The following is an 18,123-nucleotide window of genomic DNA, read 5'->3' as shown; positions in this document are numbered from 1 at the left end:
GCCGTTCTTCTTCCCTTTTTTCCGTCCTTCACAGCCGCCGGGGGACTAGGACAAAATAATGTGGTGTTGATCTAATGGGTACGTATTAACACTATTTCTTAACGTTTTGGGTACCGGGTCAGTGGGTCACCCCGTGAAACTCTGCATCGCTACATGTGTAGTGGTCCTAGTCCGACCCTATAATGCACGTCATTTTTTTTGGCTGAAAATTTGGCACACCCATGGCAATAAATGCAGCAATGGTCCCAATTGCATGCGTCTGCCCCCAAAAGCAAAGTGAGCAAACGACAGAGGGGCTGACATCCTACTGCTATGCCATTTGTATTGAACCAGCACCGTCCATCATATTGCGCTACTAAGACACGCGTCCAACATCCAGCAACGACGGCAGCTACCACCCCCGTGGGCAGTTACCATCCATTTTAGAAAATCCACTCTAATATATATATATATATATATATATATATATATATATATATATATATATATATATATATATATATATATATATTCAGTAGTCAGCTACAAAATAAGTTATTCTGTAGCCACCTCTATTTACGATAACTCTATATACTAATTTATGATAATGTCAATACATATTTACGATAGTTGGGTTACTATAACACATGGAGATATTTATCGTAACGTTATAGTAAATCACATAGCAAGGAGTTCCTATAATCTTGTAAATTAGCATAGTAATTATCGTAATCAAAGTGGATACAGAATAAGTTATATATATATATATATATATATATATATATATAGAACTACTACCCTATAGCTGGCTACAAAATAACTTAAATAATTTATTTTGTAGCCACTTTGAGTTATGATAATTACTATGTTAATTTATAAGATTATAGTAACCGCTTACTAAGTGGTTTATTATAACGTTATGGTAAATATCTCTTGTGTTATAGTAACCCAACTATTGTAAATATGTATTGGCATTATCGTAAATTAGTATATAAAATTATCGTAAATCGAGGTGGCTACACAATATAGGGAAAGTATATTCAGTAGCCAGCTACAAAATAAGTTATTCTGTCATTGCAACTAAATATGCTGTCATTGCATGTTTGAATAAGCTTGCGAATATTAGGTACACCCTGCCTACACTATCCTCCTTGACGATACAAGCAATAGATGCGGGTTGCCATCCTGATGTTGCGGGTTTCTGTGTAAGGATTGTTTGAAACAACCGATGTGGTAAAGTCAAAGTCATACTCTTAGCTTATATTCAGATGTGTTGTTATTGGAAAACTCTATTCTCATATCCATTAATTTTTTCTGCCAACACTTTCAGGTTGAGGATTATGACTTAACCTATGCAGGTTGCAGCTTTGAAGCCCTTCTAAACCAGACAATGTATGCATTGGGTTTTGATTGGAAATATGTCGATGAATGGCCAACACTCACTACGGAAGGATTTTAGGAAAAGCTGATTATGACTAAGAGAGGATCATCTGACCCACCGACTTGTCGACCACCGCTTTTTGTCCTTAGTAGACCATGTGCTCATACTTTTGAAGCAAGGGAGAGTACACTACTTAATGCATTGCTCTACGTCAATGATATTTGTGGATACAAAAACGGTGACCTACACTTCACCGAGTACATAATACGATGTAGTCAAACTCGGCGGTGATCAACTTGCGCTTGCATGAACTTGGTGTGTAATTGAACTTTGGGGTGTACTTGGACATCTAGTTTGTAATGACTTGTTTTAAATTATTATGGTTTGTATGAACTTGATGAATGGGGAAGATCATTGTAATATTTAAGCTCTTATTTAATTAGTTTCATTCTTATTTATGGATAACATACAATAGTATAGCATATAATATGTGAATGAAACTATTTGAAATGAAAATAAATTGAATGGAAAGAAACTATAAAAGAAAAGAAAAAGAAAATAAAAAAGTGATATTTAGTCCTGGATGGTTATACCAACCAGGACTGGAGGTGCTCGCCCAAGGGCTCGTCCTGGAGGGCCCTTTAGTCCCGGTTGGTATAAGTAATCGAGACTAAAAGGCCCCCAGTCAATCCCAGTTTGATGGCTCGGGACTAAAGGGCAGGCCTTTAGTCCCGGATTGGCAATCCCAGTTGAAAAATGGGGACTAGAGGGGGTTTCTCAACTGGGACTACTACCCATATGTGCACTAGTGAGAGCTACAAGTGGTATGACAGCGTGGAGTTAAGCTCCAAGTGTGTCAGTGGCAGTACGCTGAATGCCTCGGCCTTCCGCGAAGAGAACAAAAACCAGAGCACAAAGTGGAGTTTTCCATTCCTGTAGTCTACAGTATTCCATAGGAAACGAAAGGGTGTTTTCCTATGTTCCAAACAACATACTTGCTTTTCTTTCCTCTGATTCAGTTTTCTATGAATTTCCTATGAAAATCCTACAATCCAAACAGCTCCTGAGTAGCTCATGTCATTGCTGTCTCTAAAACTGGTGTTTGATATTTCTTATGACTATTGGAGGATTCTGCAAGTGCACAAAAAATATCAAAGTAGCATTTCGCTCGGTGAGTATTCTGAGATCGTATTTATATTTTCCCATAAGAAAGCATATGGCTAGGATAGTTGATGAATAGAGATATCAAAGAGTAACTCTCAAACAATTGCACGACCTTAGGGGGGGTTAACGACTATGGCGCACTGATCAATAAGATCAAGATAGGTACGACACCAAAAAGATAGGTATGGCAAGGAGTACAGTGTAGCTAGTGGGAGAGCGAGCAAAAGAGAGTCCTATGTAACTTTTACTAAACAAGCACAACTTAGAAACAAACTTAGCAACTTAGCTATACTAGAGATTAGAAAGAGTTCCTTAGCACTTTGGAGCACAACCTGCCTTAGCTAACCCAAAAGGATTAACTACATGAGATTGCAACGAGCCCTATGATTCTTAATCCAACATGGTGGAATACAAAGAATGGATAGGGCTATCACCACCTGCCACCTACCACTAACTATCCGGGGATCTAGCCGTATCCACAGGCAAGCTATAGCCTAACACCACACTTAATCTATAAGCTCACTACTTCAATCCGAGCTCTAATAAAATGAGATTTAAGCACCCTAACCAGATGGTGGAACCCGTACTAAAGATGATCAAACTAAGCAAAAGATAACTTATGCTACTAAGCTTAGAACAAGCTCCAAAGCACACTAAGGCTAGTAAGTAAGCTTGGACTAAGTAACTGAGCAAAGTAGAAGTATATTACTAAATAGAGTAAGAAGTACACAAAAGGAAAGGTACTACAAAGGAAAGATACAAGAGAGCTTATACCAGACTCAGAAGACTCTTCCAGGCTCCAAGCAAAGCTCCGCTCTAGCTCTATTTTCCCAGTAACAGCCTAGCTACTAATCTAGAGATACTCCTTGAGCTTGAGAGAGTGTGTCTTGCTTGTATTCTTGTGTCTTTCTCTCAAGCTCCATACCCATATTTATAGTGTATAGAGGGCATGGAGGTACTTGTAGGCAATGGAGGAAGGTCGGTGGAGCCATGGGGCGTCGGCTGACCCTCTGATCCATCGCCTTAGCATCCAATGGCGCTGAGATGGCTCCTGATGGCAGTTGTTTATGTTAGTTTGGGCTCCTAAGTGGCTAACAGTGGGCCCTTAGATCCATGGGAGGTTCCACCAAGTCCATTGGATGCCACCGACTTAAATCGACAGTGGAGAGGCCTCCTAGGTATGTTCCCTTTCCCCTCCACAGATTGGTGACATGGCAAGGGGGGTAGGGCCATCGGGAGACACCCCTAGGGGTCAGCCAACCCCAGCAAGTGGGCCTAGGGCTCCCTGCCACATCCACTTGCCTCTTTTGTACTAGTTTAGTGAATATTTGTTCAAATTTCCTGCATTCAACTCATTCTCCAAGTACAAGTGGAACTAGGTTATTTATAAACAAAATATAGTGCATCTGATGTGTTTTACCTTCATTTTGGGTGGAATATTGGTGATCTAACTAAGTGTTAGTGACCATCAATAGGTGAGATAATATTTACAAATGATAGAAGAAAGTTATGTTTTGGAGGAGAACATTAGAATCCTCAAACACCTTACACTATGTAAAAAAAAGCAGATTACATATGCATGTTAGTGCCCATCACAGATGCGGTTTTATGCGTCTCCCATAACACTGCTGTAATAAGTGCTTACTAAAGATGGGTAAACCAAATAATATGTTTATACTACAGAGGCGGGTTACCAAAACACATTTGTGATACTTAAACACGCATCTGTGATTTGCTTATAGGACAGATGGTGGAGTCAACATGCGTCTATAGTAACAAATTGCCAGAGATGCATTTTCTTCACATGCGTCTGTAGTAAAGTCAACACACGTCTGTAGTAAGAAGTTACTTCAAACGCATTTTATTTTCACACGTCTGTAGTAAGAACCATACTACAGATGGCAACTTTAAAAACATGTCTATAGTACTAGTGTACCAATAGATGCCGCTATTCTACACACATCTATAGTATTGCTCTTACTAAAGATGCATCTGTAGTCTACACCCGTCTGTTTTCTGGCGCTTATCAGAGACGAGGCCACAGCGCAGAATCGCCCAGGTTCACAATCAAATGACATACATAGCAGCTCTCAAAAATGGCATACACAAATTACTTCACTTAATTAGGTTCAACACATCATAGTAACAAATCATTGTTCATCACAACACAGATCACAATAGTATGTTCATCACATGGAGCTCCAAACTCACCACAAGGATCACAGTAGTACTTTGTTCATCACACATTGAACAGACAGCATGAACATACCACAAAACTAAGTAGCTAGGACAGGCACTTCACATAGTATCTTCATCATGGTTGATTTGAAGCATGCAACTAGCATTTTGTGTTGATGATCCATGACACAATGAACATGGCGATCTTCTCCCTAATTACCTCCAAGTTGAATAGAACGACCAGCACTTAAATTCATGTATGAAAGAAGTTAGCCATAAGATGATGCTGCACATATAACCATCATCCATCAACTATAGGGAAGTATACTTGCATTGTGGATTAGTGTTACTAATTTTATAGTATAAACAACTACCTCAGAAAGATACATCTAACTACCATGAAAAAGGTTATTCTAGCTAGCACACAAACTAACTTTAGACTAATATCAATGCAGAGATGATAACAACAGTACAACTGTGCACAAGGCTATTCTAGCAGCAGCAAATCACTAACTTCAAATGCAGAACAATCAAGCAGAAGTCTATACTCATAATTTGTTAGAATTAAACTTAAGAGCATTTCATTTCTTTATATACACCATGCTTTTATGAAATTTACAAAAGCCTATTAATCCCTCTTGCATCCACCAAATATTTATGTTGCAATAAGTCCTCTGAGTACAATCATACTCATGGTACTGCCGTTAAACTGTTACAGGTGCTTCAGAGCTCGGGTGATGTCGAAGCTAGGGGTTTGCAGGATGGGCGTCCCCTACAAACAGTAGTTACTCTAATTATCAGTTGTTCAAGAGTAAGAGTGAAACTAGAATGATAGGCTAGCAGGGATATTCAATATTTGATGATCTCCTACTCTGTGCCTTTGTATTTAGTATTTCTATCACTACTTGATGTAACTTGTTAATTTATTACTTGTTGTATGCTGATTGAGCAATGTGAGTCTTGATGATTGGTTCGTGGACTGTAACTCTACTTATGATCCTGTGTCTTGGTGGAGTGGAGATGTGATGGCATCTCCCGGGGATCACCGTGGTTGATTTTCTTAAAACGGGTTGGTCAAGTGGATGACACGCAGCTTAGGTAAATTAATGCAGCAGACCCACACATGAAGAGCACAAGGAGATGAAGAAGGACAAGAAGATTGAATCATGCTCAAGTTCAAGTGAAGACGAAGATGAGGATGATGATGAAGATGATAAAAAAGAAGCTTCCACCTCCTCCTCCTCCTCATCGTCCTCTAATGAATTGATGGAATTGATTAGAGGAGTGAAGAATATGATTGTCAAGATCCGGTCCAAGGGTATGCCCATTATCATGTTCACCGAAAAAAGAAAAAGCAAATAGAAGAGAGGATGGTTTGGTTTCAGTGACTTCGACTAATTTTGCTCTTTTGTTACTGTCGCTAACATATAGCCCTGCTCATGAGTCGAAGATAATAATAGAGTAAATGTGCCAAAAATCATGTAGCTATCATGTTCACCGAAAAAAGAAAAAGCAAAGAGAAGAGAGGATGGTTTGGTTTCAGTGACTTCGACTAATTTTGCTCTTTTGTTACGGTCGCTAACATATAGCCCCACATGTCAGTGCTCATGAGTCGAAGATGATAAAAGAGTAAATGTGCCAAAAATCATGTAGCTTTTTATGTAGTTGCTTTTTTTCAAGAAGTGGCAAAACGCTTAAGCTTTCAAAAAGTTGGTTTAAAAAAGTATAAGATGCGCCAAATAAGGCCAAATTAATTAGATACACCATGAAACATACTTTGATAATAATGTTATTTGATGTTATAGATGATAGTATATTTTCTACAAAATTCAGTAAAATTAGGTAAGTTTGACTAAAGACAAAACTAAATGATATGGTTTGAAAGGAGGCAAGAGTTAGCCCTTAGATGACGCATACACGGTTTTTGGTCTCGTTTGGCACATCCCCGAATGACTCTTGCTCTTTCTACGGTGTACCAAGGAGCCAGAGCCGGTGAATAAAAAAATATCAAATCTGCTTCTAATTTATTTTCATAGGAGAGATAAAAATGGCTCCTTGCTATTAAATGAAAAAAATTGAAGCAGAAACTAATTGGAGCTCCCCCAACAGGGTCTGTTTGGTGTGTCTCCAACTTTGACTCTAGCAACAACTACAACAGAGAAGTCCGAGGAGCCGTACCAAAAACACAAAGAGGAGACACTATTTTTTGGTATAGATAAGAGGAGCCAAAGTCGTTTTTAATGCACAGAGAAGCTACTTTTTAAGGTCCTCTTTGGTGCAGCTCCAGGCGGCTCCGGCTCCCTCTGCTGCGACATTGTTCACGTCATGTGCGGGCACTGTTCATCAGAGCTCGTTTTCTCTCTCTTTGTTTCCTCTCTCACAGAGCTGTTCTGAGGAGGAGAAGCTCGTTTTTTGCTCCTCCAGCTCCGGCTACAGTGTCGCTACAGTGTCTTAGCTAGAGCACGTGGGAGCCTAGCCAAACGTGGCCTAAGTCTGCTGCTCTAGCTCTGACTTCCGAAGAGGAGATATGTGAGAGCACTGACTCCAGCGGAGGACATACCCGAGAAAAAGCCATGCCAAATAGGGATGGAAAATGAAAATGGGCATCCGAATTATTTGACATTTGTACTCGCTAAAACCTATAATGTGGATATCCGTATTCATACCCATTTCTACCATGGATACTAAATGGATGTATCAATTTTGTTTTTTAGTATTTTTCTCTATTCGATCTAAGATCCGCATTCAACAAAAATATAGAATATTCGCATTTATCAGTATCCATGAAGAAGAATGTATAATGAACCTATTTAAAAGTTTTCTCTCCATATCTATACTGACTAATCTTTAATTTTAATATTACTAATGATGCATTGAAACTATTTAATACTATATGTATAAAGAACTTTTAATTAATTTGATATTATTAATGATACATAAAGATTAAATTAATTTGATTTTTTCTAATTTAGTTTAAACCTAATATATTTGTTGTTGTTGAAAATAATTTAAATACTTTAATTTTATTTATTTACTTATGTAAACTATATTTTATAATTTATAATTTCATGATAAATATTATATAAATAATGATTGATTAATTGATACATTTAATTATTAAATATATTGATAACTATATTATTTTTTATGATCTATCCTTGTCTATGTTATATACCCACATGCTTTAGGCCCTGTTTGGCATGGCTCCAACTCTGGGTGGAGTTGCTCCACTCCAGAACTCCAGGTGGAGCCAGTTCTAGGTGGAGTCGGAACTCTAGGTGGAGCCAGCTCTGGGTGGAGTCGGAGCTGCAAAAGAGGTGCTCCAAAACTCCACCTCCATTTGCACTACAGCTCCATGGAGTTGGCAGCTCCATGGAGTTTTGGAGTTGGGGTGTTTGGCTGGAAAATTAGCTGGAGTTGCTGGAGTTCAGCTCCAGAGCCATGCCAAACACCCCCTTAATCTCTACATGTGTAATAATTTTGTAATTACAAAACATTGATAAGGCAAAATGGCTACTTATTGTCTACCATTATTATTTGAATTTAACCTGTCATTTTATTAAATATTATCGATTATGATTTATTTCACTTTGATATTGGAGATTATTAGATGTGTACTTTTCATTTTATCTCGTTTAGGTTATTGGTGAACTTATTAGTAGTAGAATTCTATTTATGTATCTTGAATTTCATTTAACAATATGCACTTTGAGTTGAATTCAGTAAATATTCGAAAAGATATCCGAATCCAAGACATCAATTTCGTATTTATATTTGAAAATATTCATATCTATATTCAAATTTGAATTAAAATATGGTAAAAAATGATAGCCAAATTCGATTTCATGTGAACCCGATCCGTTTTCATCCTTGAGGCACGTTCTCCACTCCACCTTGAAGCCGAGCTGGCGCCACCTTGTTACAATTTACAAGACGACACGAGATTCTGGCCCAGTCCAAAGTCGACCGTTGGGTGCGCCCCGAAATCAAATAAAATCGCCCACGAATTCCATATTTTCATTCCACTTGCGCTTTCGACCGTTGCATAATCTCCCTCCACAAAAACTCAAACGCTCCTCCCGCAGTCCCGCTCACGCCGCCGCTCTCCTCCCCAGCGCCCAGGTAACGCTAACGCACCAGCGAGTGCCGTGCCACCCCGTCGAGGTCACCGCGAGATGGTGTCCAGGACGCCCACGAAACCACCGCCGTCGCCAAAGCTCGGTGCCGGCAGCGTCACCCCGTCGAAGCCGTCGCCGACGCTGGTGGCGCGCCGCGGCCGTGCTCTCCGCCGCCGTCTTTCCCCCGCCACCACCAAGCGCCGCGGGAGCCCGCTCAAGTCGCTCGCGTCTGCGCCCGCCGCCGTCGCCGCCTCCTTTGACCGCTCCATCCGCTCCTGCCGCCGCCGCCTCCTTAAGCTCTTCGCCCGCCTCGCCGTCCTTGGCAGCCCGCGCAAGCGCCGCGCTGCCTCCGCGGGGTTCCAGCGCCTCCGCTCCTCCTCAACTCCTCCTCCGCCGCCGCCGCCTTCGCAGAACCCCGCGGTCCGCGCGCAGTCCGCGGCGCTCCCGCCGCCGCCGTCACCGGGGAGGCGGACGCTGTTCCTCGACCTCGACGAGACGCTCATCCACTCCCAGACGGACCCACCGCCCTCGCGGTTCGACTTCACCGTGCGCCCCGTCATCGGTGGCCAAGCGGTCACCTTCTACGTCGTCAAGCGCCCGGGCGTGGAGGCGTTCCTCCGCGCGGCGGCGGAGATCTTCGAGGTCGTCGTCTTCACCGCCGGGCTCCAGGAGTACGCCTCCCTCGTGCTCGACCGCCTGGACCCTGACGGGAAGGTGTTCGCGCACCGCCTCTACCGCGGCGCGTGCCGCGACGCCGGTGACGGGAGGCTCGTCAAGGATCTCGCCGCCACCGGCCGCGCGCTGGACCGCGCTGTCATCGTCGACGACAATCCCAATGCGTACGCTCTGCAGCCGGAGAACGCCGTCCCGGTGGCCCCGTTCGTGGATGATGACAACGATCAGGAGCTGCAGAGGGTGATGGCCTTCTTGGACGTTGCCGCGGGGTACGAAGACACCCGGGATGCCATCAGATACTACAAGGATCTCGTCACGGCAAACTGAGCCGCTGTCCTGCCACAGCGGAGAAGGTGCCCCTTGTGCCTATCCCTTCTTGAAGCAGTTTCAGATTTAAAGTTAGCACATTTTCACAGATTTATCTACTGGTTAGTCGGAAAGAGAGAGATTGCAGCAGAACAGGAGATGTTTAAAGCTTTGATTTTTCAGGATCTTCCTGAATTTCAATGCGAGTATTATGATGTAGCTGAAACCAAATTGAATTGTTACTGTGGAATGTTGAAATCACCGATTACAAGACTTATTTTCGTTTCGGATATATAATCAATGACTTGTACTGCATTCTGAAGCAGTTTTAGGGAGTCAGACTAAAGGTGAATATCAGATGGTGATGAGCATCCAAGTTTCAGAATCTTCCTGAGTTTATCTATGCTGCTGAAATCAAATTGAAACTGTAGTATGTGCAGATGCTTTGATATTATGGCATTATTAAGAATTGTCGCTGAAATCGAAATACGTAACTGCAGTCTATGGAATGCTTTGAAGCTTATGGAATTACAGCCACAGGGATATGTCTCCATATCTCTCGGGCACAATTTCTTTTCTTTTCTTTTATAAAAAGCTCTCGTGCACAGTTTCTGACTAATTTACTATCTTTTTATTTCTTTCCCTCATGATATTAGCAAATCGATAGCTGCTTTCTAGGTATTAAAGAAAGGATGGAGAAACAACTGTAGATGTAAACGAGCCTTCTGGTCGAATAGACAAACAATTGTCAAACGGATACCAAAACTATTTGAAACTATTTAATCATCTGTTTTTTTCTAATTGTGCAGACAAGTCAGACATTGTAATCTAGTGCTAATTTTGCACCACCCATGAGCTGAGCAGAATCGTTTTAATCCATTTTTCTGTACCCCTAAGTACACCCTGGTAGAATATCAAACATTTTATTTTATTGCCCATATGACGAACTGTTGCAAAAATTTGTTCTCAAACTAAAGTGATCTCCCTGAACTGATTAGTCCTAGAGACCCAGAGACTAACTAGGATCATTTCGATCACATAGAAGTGCAAGCCCCCTTCCCACCAAAATCAAAAAGAGCTTCTCGAATCACCATCATATAGGGATGTCTCCTTTTTATCCCTCCATATTATTTTGATGATGATCTAATATTACCAAACAATAGGGGTGCCTCTAATATTCCCAAAAAAGAAAGTTTTGACAATGAGCATGAAAGTTTCATTCTCAAAGTTTTGACAATGAGCATGAAAGTTTCATTCTCACAAGCTCCATACTCGAGAAGTCTCCATAGTCCATACGAGTAATTCACTATGCTAATGGCACATATGAGATGTTTCAAAAGTTTTATTTCAAAAAAGTTTAAAGAACAGCATACCATGTGCTTCCTTTTGTTTTGAATAAACAAAATTGTTCCATGAGTTAGAGGATCTTTTAAGCTAAAATGCTCCTTTGGTTGGTGTAATGCTTACACCGATAGAGTTGTTTGTCTAGCAATCGCTGTGAATTACTACTGCAAAGAACATAGATAAAAGAACTTTGTGACAGGAGGCTGGAGCCAAGTCGGCTGAACCAATTTAAGTTGGCTAATCCAACCTATCCACTAATACAGACACAATGAATGACACTCTAAGTGGATGGAGATTGGGGATTGATTGACCTTACATATCGTCGACTAGCTCAACCCCTCGCATGCTGAGACAATACGACAGCTCTTCCTGTACCCACAAGGAGAGCGACCGAGGTGCCGCGCACGCCAGCGCGTCTGATCGCCGATGATGGCTACGTAGTATGATTAGCGAGTAATAGCCCATGATCTTCTTATGCTAGGGAGGGCAAACCTGATTCTATAACACTAACACCCCCACCCTTAGTGTGCCATGTTCGTGGCGCGTTGTTAAAACTTTTACTATTTCTCGATCTTAATACAAAGATGCGTAAACCTTTTACGTATTCGAGAAAAAAAACCTTACATAGGCTGGCCGACCCCACCCCTACTGCTCTAAGTATTCACCCACATGTGGTGTCCTATGTTTGAAATCTCTCCACTCCCTTATAAATTAATAATAAAATGTTCATATTAATTTGGTTTCATGATTGTTCATAAAACTCGATCAAATCAATCTTGAGAGATTATTTGAGCACAACTTTGGTTCTGACACATTATCTTGCATAGGTTTTATTCTTTGACTACTACTCAATTCTTGTGAGACCATTCTCAATTAGGAAGATATAGCCTATAGAAGATGAACACAACAAGATGGTAGATCAACCAATCTTACTCATTGAGTTTATAAGTTCTGACTCTATCGACCCATTTTTTATTTTAAGATCAGCCCATGTGACATATTGATCATGCTTCCATGGGTTGGATCAACTATCTATAGGGTGTTCGGTTTGAGGAGTCATGGGTCTATTCCTTAAATTTGGTGGAATGACTTCATTCTCATACTAATACTAGTTATTAGCTTATGAGAGATAAGGTGACGATGCATCAACATATTTCATTCTGCAAACCAAACAAAAAAGAAAGGAATGAGTAGATGATGAACCACCTGATTTCTTAAACCAAACACACCCCTGATTGGTTGAGGCAGTCAACTCCCATCCCAACCCATCGAGGCCAAGGCACGAGGCATGTGACGCGGGCTTTAGTAGGAGTCTACATCGTGCCCAGTGGTGGTAGCACACGCGGATGTGAGCCTGATGCAACCCCTATAAATTGATGACTATATGATGCAATTTTTCTACGTTGTCAAGCTGAGCAGACCATATGGACTTTCTAGTGGCACATCCCGACTTTGATAGAAAGAAACAAATATCCCAATAAACCAGGGCAGAGCATTTTTTTCTCCTTTTCTCTATTGGATTTACACACATACTATAAATCCAAAATTATTTTATAATGATGAAAGTCTGAGTCAAAATCTATATTATAAATGAGCGAAGAATTAAAAATCTATTATCACCAGAAAATATTTATACCTATTTTAGATTAACAGGTGGACCCACGAGAGAAGGATGACAGGAATATAATGTGGTGTTTGGTTGCCCCTCCTAAATTTCAGTCGTTGTCCCATCGAATGTTTGAACACATGTATGGAGTATTAAATATAGACTAACTACGAAACTAATTGTATAATTTGCGACTAATTTGCGAGACGAATCTTTTAAGCCTAATTAGTCTATGATTTGACAACGTGGTGCTACAGTAAACATATGCTAATGATGGATTAATTAGGCTTAAAAATTCGTCTCGTGGAGTACTGATGGATTATGTAATTTATTTTTTTTATTAATATCCAAACACCACATGCAACATCTTCCAACACAGCTCCTAAATTTTAGTTATCGGATCCAAACCCCACCTGAAACAAGCGTGTTTCACGTTGGGGAGGATGACTCCTTCGCGTTTTTTTCACCCACGCCGCCCGCCTGTACCCACAGAAACCTTCATCTCCTCTCCGCTTCGGATCTGCGATCCCGTCTCCCCGATCTTGAACCGCCGCCGCCTCCACCTCCTCTCTCTCCGCTGGGCGGTTTCCACGCTCCTCCCCCCTGCTCTGATTTCCTCTCCCTACGACCCATCTAGCGTTGCCTCTCCCAACCGGACGAGGACGACGGACGCCGCCGGACGCGCCTGTCGGCACCGACGAGGACGCTGGATGCCCTGTGGCTATGCCTGGAACCGCAAGACGGTGCGTGACGCTCGGACCGGATAACTCAGGACCGCGCGCCAACCGGCCGGACGAGGACGACGGACGCCGCCGGACGAGAACGCTGGATGCCCTGTGGCTGTGCCTGGAACCGCAAAACGGTGCGTGGTGCGTGTGCCGCTCAGCCCTGAAACTCAGGCCCGCGCGCCGCCCGGCCGGACGAGGACGACGGACGGTCGGACGCCCCTGCCGGCACGGACGAGGACGCTGGATGCCTAGAACCGCAAGACGGTCCGTGTTGCGTGTGAAGCTCGGACCTGGCGGACAGCGCGCTGCAGAAGATGCTGGGCTACGCGTGCGGTGGCGCCGCCGACTGCAAGCCCATCCTGCAAGAACGGCGCCTGCTTCGCGCCAGACACCATCAAGGTCCACTGCTCTTACGCCGTCAACAGCTTCTACCAGCGCAACAACCGCAAGAACCAGAACCCGCAGGCCTGCGTCTTCTCAGGCACCGCCACGCTTTCCAACTACGACCCGAGTCAGTCAACTGCAGCCCCAACAGCTCCGTCTGAACTCTGCACTGCCGTCTCTACAATTCTGAATAGTTTACGCTTAGCAGTGGCAAATTTACGCAGTAGCATCTGTGTTACTGTGTCACTAGAGGTTATGTTCTGTGAAAAATATTCCTACTTTTATTTGCATTTAAGTGTTACCTCCTGCTTCTAATTGCATTGTGTTACCGGAGGTTACATTCCGTGATATATATTTCTGTGTAGTTAAACATCTAAAGCTTCCTGAACTCAAAATCTAAACTCGACTCTCTTTTGCAATCTTATTGATCACTGATGGTTACCCACCAAAAGTCAAAAACAGGGCAGGCGGTAAATTCCGCTGCACATGTTTGCATTTTGCATAATAAAGAATCCTTCACAACTACCTTGAAGCAACAATAAATCATATGTTGCAGGGTTCATACCAATTCTTATTGAATCTTGATCATACATTCCTGCCGATAACATTGCCATCATCGAGTCATCTTGGTTTGCACTGATGTTCAGAGATGTGTATTTGTCTCTTGTGTTTGTGCAGTGCAGCAGGAAGGTAGCAAGCCCTCGCCAACAACAGTGCCAGGTTCCAGAACTCTTACTGGATTCCTTCTTCACCTGCAGTAGGATCCCTGGATAAGGCCAGCCCAAAGCCTCGCTGTATGTGCCATGAACGATCCAACATTCGCCTCACCGACGCATCATCTAACACCTCGTGGCAGCAGGAAGGTGAACTTCAATGCCCCCTGTACTGCAGCTGTTAACTATTTGAATTTGGTTGATTTAGCACAATTAGATTTATCAGTTTCCTCTATATTTATTAATTGTTTACACAAGAATCTATGACCACAATGCAAGAGATTTCCAATTCTCGGCACACTACCTGACGAGCTGGGGAAATTGACAAAACTTCAACAGAGGTGAGTTGTTTATTTGGTCGCTTACATGTGTTCTACATAACCATGTTCTACATAACCATCCATGCTTTCTTTACTCTTTAAACTGATAGCTATATGCATAACATAACTGAAAAATGCTATCCATGTTTGAGTTGCATATACACAAGAGTTATTGTCTTCTATATGAGACTTGTACAGACTGATGCTTGGGATCTTCGTTTCATTTTTGTTAGTTTAGCAGGCTGTATAGACTTTAGGTGACTCCCGAAATTGTGGTGATCCGGTGCTTAGCCATGATGGGTTATTCCTTATTGCTTGGCCGAGGAGCACAAATAATGTGCTAATATTAATGGTTGATGTTGTGGTGACTTTTTTTAACAGAATTGCCACAATAAGTTAGAACACAAAGATATTTTCTCTGTAAACAATTTCTGCTCCATTTTAAATGGTTCATCGACACCAATTTTAATTTTAATTGAAATGGCTTTGTTTTAGTTTTTTCATTTATTACAAAGATATTTTCTCTGTAAACAATTCTTTGTATCCTGTGCTTTAGAACTGGTTATTTCTGCTCCATTTTAAATGGTTCATTGACACCAATTTTAATTTTAATTGAAATGACTTTGTTTTAGTTTTTTCATTTATTATTGCATGTACTGAATAATTTAACTGGTTTCAACACAAATGCACTTGAACATGGGTACATTTAAGGATATACTCGAAGAATGGATCTTGTTCCACTAGTAAAAAAAATATCTGAAATGTTCTAGACAAAAGATTATTGAAAGGTTTAATCTGAAAGTGACCCTTTCATCATCTGATCTGAAATGTTCCAGAAAAGAAAGAAAGAAAGAATCATCATCATCTGAGAGTAACTAATGGGAACACAGGGCTAGACTATATTTGGCACTTCGGTACCATTCCGTGCACTCCAAACCGGCCCTTTCTTCATTCATTATTGTCGTTGAGATCAAGTAATGGTCCGATGGTACACAAAGAACAAGATATACCTAACACTCTCTTCGTTCTAAATTATAAGTTTAGATACATAGCAAATTCAATGTAAAAAAAAAAGTCAAACGATTTATAATTTGGAACGAAGAACAATAACAGAGATGTGACTCAGCACAAGCTGAGCCCACTCTGAAAAATTATCAAAGACTTCCATCAGATAATACTACCACGTCAACACAAAACCAAAAGGACAAAACGATGGGCCTTTTTCACTTCCCCGTGAAGCTACGAGCACCGGCCTGATTGCCGTGACAATTCTGGTAAAGCGTACACGGAACATCGTCAATTCGTCCGAACTACTCTACTTTCAGAGGTCAATTTGTTGGGAGATGACCTTATCGAAACAGTCATCGACAGGGAGGATCATGCAACTCATGTTAACGTCGGTCTAGTCTTCAAAAATGCTCATAAAGTCACAGAAATAGGATTCGCGTGCGTACATTGTAAGTGTTTATGTTGTACTGTATAATCATTAAAAAAAATCGGCAAAAGAAAAATCGTATTTAAGGTATTTTCACGGTCGAATAGTGGCATTAAGTGCTCGATTCTTTAAAAAACAACAAAGGTTTACTATATATGACGTGGTTATTTTCACGCATTCCTATTCATAAATTAGCCAATGAGAATGATGTGTTTCACTGAAATTTCATCAAACGGACAACTCAAAATAAAATCACACTGGTAGCACTAATCCATATTGATATTCCTAATGTCAACAAAATCCGGTGGAAAATAAAAGCAACAAACTTTAATTTTTTTTTAGTAAAATACGTCCTGGGTTCTTAAACTTTTAGAGCATTTCTATCGGTAGGTCCCTCATCTTCTGTCGCCGTGCACCAAAGGTCCAAAACCAGCCACGCAAGCACCAACATCCGACGTGGCACGCCACGGTGGCAGCTGAACACTTTGGCCCGTGCCACATTCTCAAAAGAGTCTGTCTACTCAACAACCATGTGTTTTATGTGGTTTCAACACATGAATTTTTTTTGCACCATAGAATTAAGATTCAACAGCCTCCATCTTCCTTTTACCTCCAGCCTTCTTCTACCTCTCGCCTTCTTCTACCTCCAGACAATCACAAATCACAAGATCACAGATTCACAGATCACAAGAAACAATTTTTTTCTATGCAAGGACAAGGACAAATCAGGTCCAGCCACACGTGTATACGTAGAGGACCGGGCACACGCGTATACGTAGAGGACCGGGCACACGGGCTGTACGTGCAGCGCATTGTATGTCTAGTCCGAAGCGCGTTGAAGCTGAGAGCGGGCCTGACTGTCTCTACCGACGTGGCCCGACAACGGACGCGCTAAACGGGAAGAAGGTCCCTGTCGGAGGCCGGCAGCCGGGGCTCACCGAGACAGGTGGCGCCGCCCAGGACTCGGCCAGATCAATGCGTCTGTGTGGCTGTGGTCGAGGCCCTAGGGTGCAGGACAGTTGAAAAGAGAGAGGGAGAGAGGATAAAAAAATTCATGTATTTTTTATGCTAAAACATATGTTATATAGCATTTTTATCTCAAAAAAAACTCCCTCTCCCTTTCTCACTCTCAAGTCCATCCTCTCTCTACCCAATCTCCTGCACGGCACCCCGGGCTCCGACGTCGCTGCCTAGATTGCTGCCGCGCTCGTCGAGTCGGCGCTGCCGGTGCCCTCCGCGGCCATGGCCGCCTCCACGGTGGCGGTGCTGCTCGACTCCGCCGCCGGCGGTGGCGGGGACATCCGCAAGCGGGCCGTGGCCACGCTGGCCGCCCTCGCGTCCTCCAATGCTGCGCGGCCGAACCTGGAGCAGGAGGCCGGCGCCGTGGTGCCTCAACTATGCCGCGTGCTTGATTCCGGCCAGCGTCGAGCACGCGAGCACGGCGCTGCTCCCGCGTCGAGCTTATTGCAAGCCGCGCCACCTCGTCGTCGCGGGCACACGTCTCCCTGACGACGACCGCGGCGGCGCACAGCCGGGCGCGTTCCGCCGCAAGAGCGTGTGCTAGTCGGACGAGAGCTTCTCGTCGTCTGCCGCCGCCGCCGCGGCTCCTTCTGTCCCGTCCGGCAAAACATCCAAGTCAAGGCTGCCATGGCCGCACATGAAGCTCATGCTCCGGCGCCATCTACTCGATAGTCAACACGCACGCCATCTACCCATCACCGCGACGCCGGAGTACGTTGAGCTACATGCATGCAGGTGCTTGTGTACTTGCACATACGAGCTCACGTGCAAG

General features: G+C 42.8%; 1 protein-coding gene across 1 annotated transcript; it reads left to right on the top strand.

Moving 5' to 3' along the window:
- The first annotated feature begins 8,758 nt into the window (after positions 1–8,758).
- On the top strand, positions 8,759–10,050 carry LOC136514405 (uncharacterized). Its single transcript, XM_066508367.1, has one exon. The coding sequence runs from the start codon at positions 8,878–8,880 to the stop codon at positions 9,820–9,822; it is 945 nt and encodes a 314-aa protein (XP_066364464.1). The 5' UTR covers positions 8,759–8,877; the 3' UTR covers positions 9,823–10,050.
- Positions 10,051–18,123: the final 8,073 nt, after the last annotated feature.

Source organism: Miscanthus floridulus, chromosome 16, assembly GCF_019320115.1.
Source record: "Miscanthus floridulus cultivar M001 chromosome 16, ASM1932011v1, whole genome shotgun sequence".
NCBI lineage: Eukaryota > Viridiplantae > Streptophyta > Magnoliopsida > Poales > Poaceae > Miscanthus > Miscanthus floridulus.
The sequence above is the reverse complement of the archived record's forward strand: the minus strand, read 5'-3'. Positions and strand labels throughout refer to the sequence as shown.

Bases quoted from the DNA above. Each gene is read 5' to 3' on its own strand.
- LOC136514405 (XM_066508367.1), top strand. From the start codon at position 8,878: ATGGTGTCCAGGACGCCCACGAAACCACCGCCGTCGCCAAAGCTCGGT.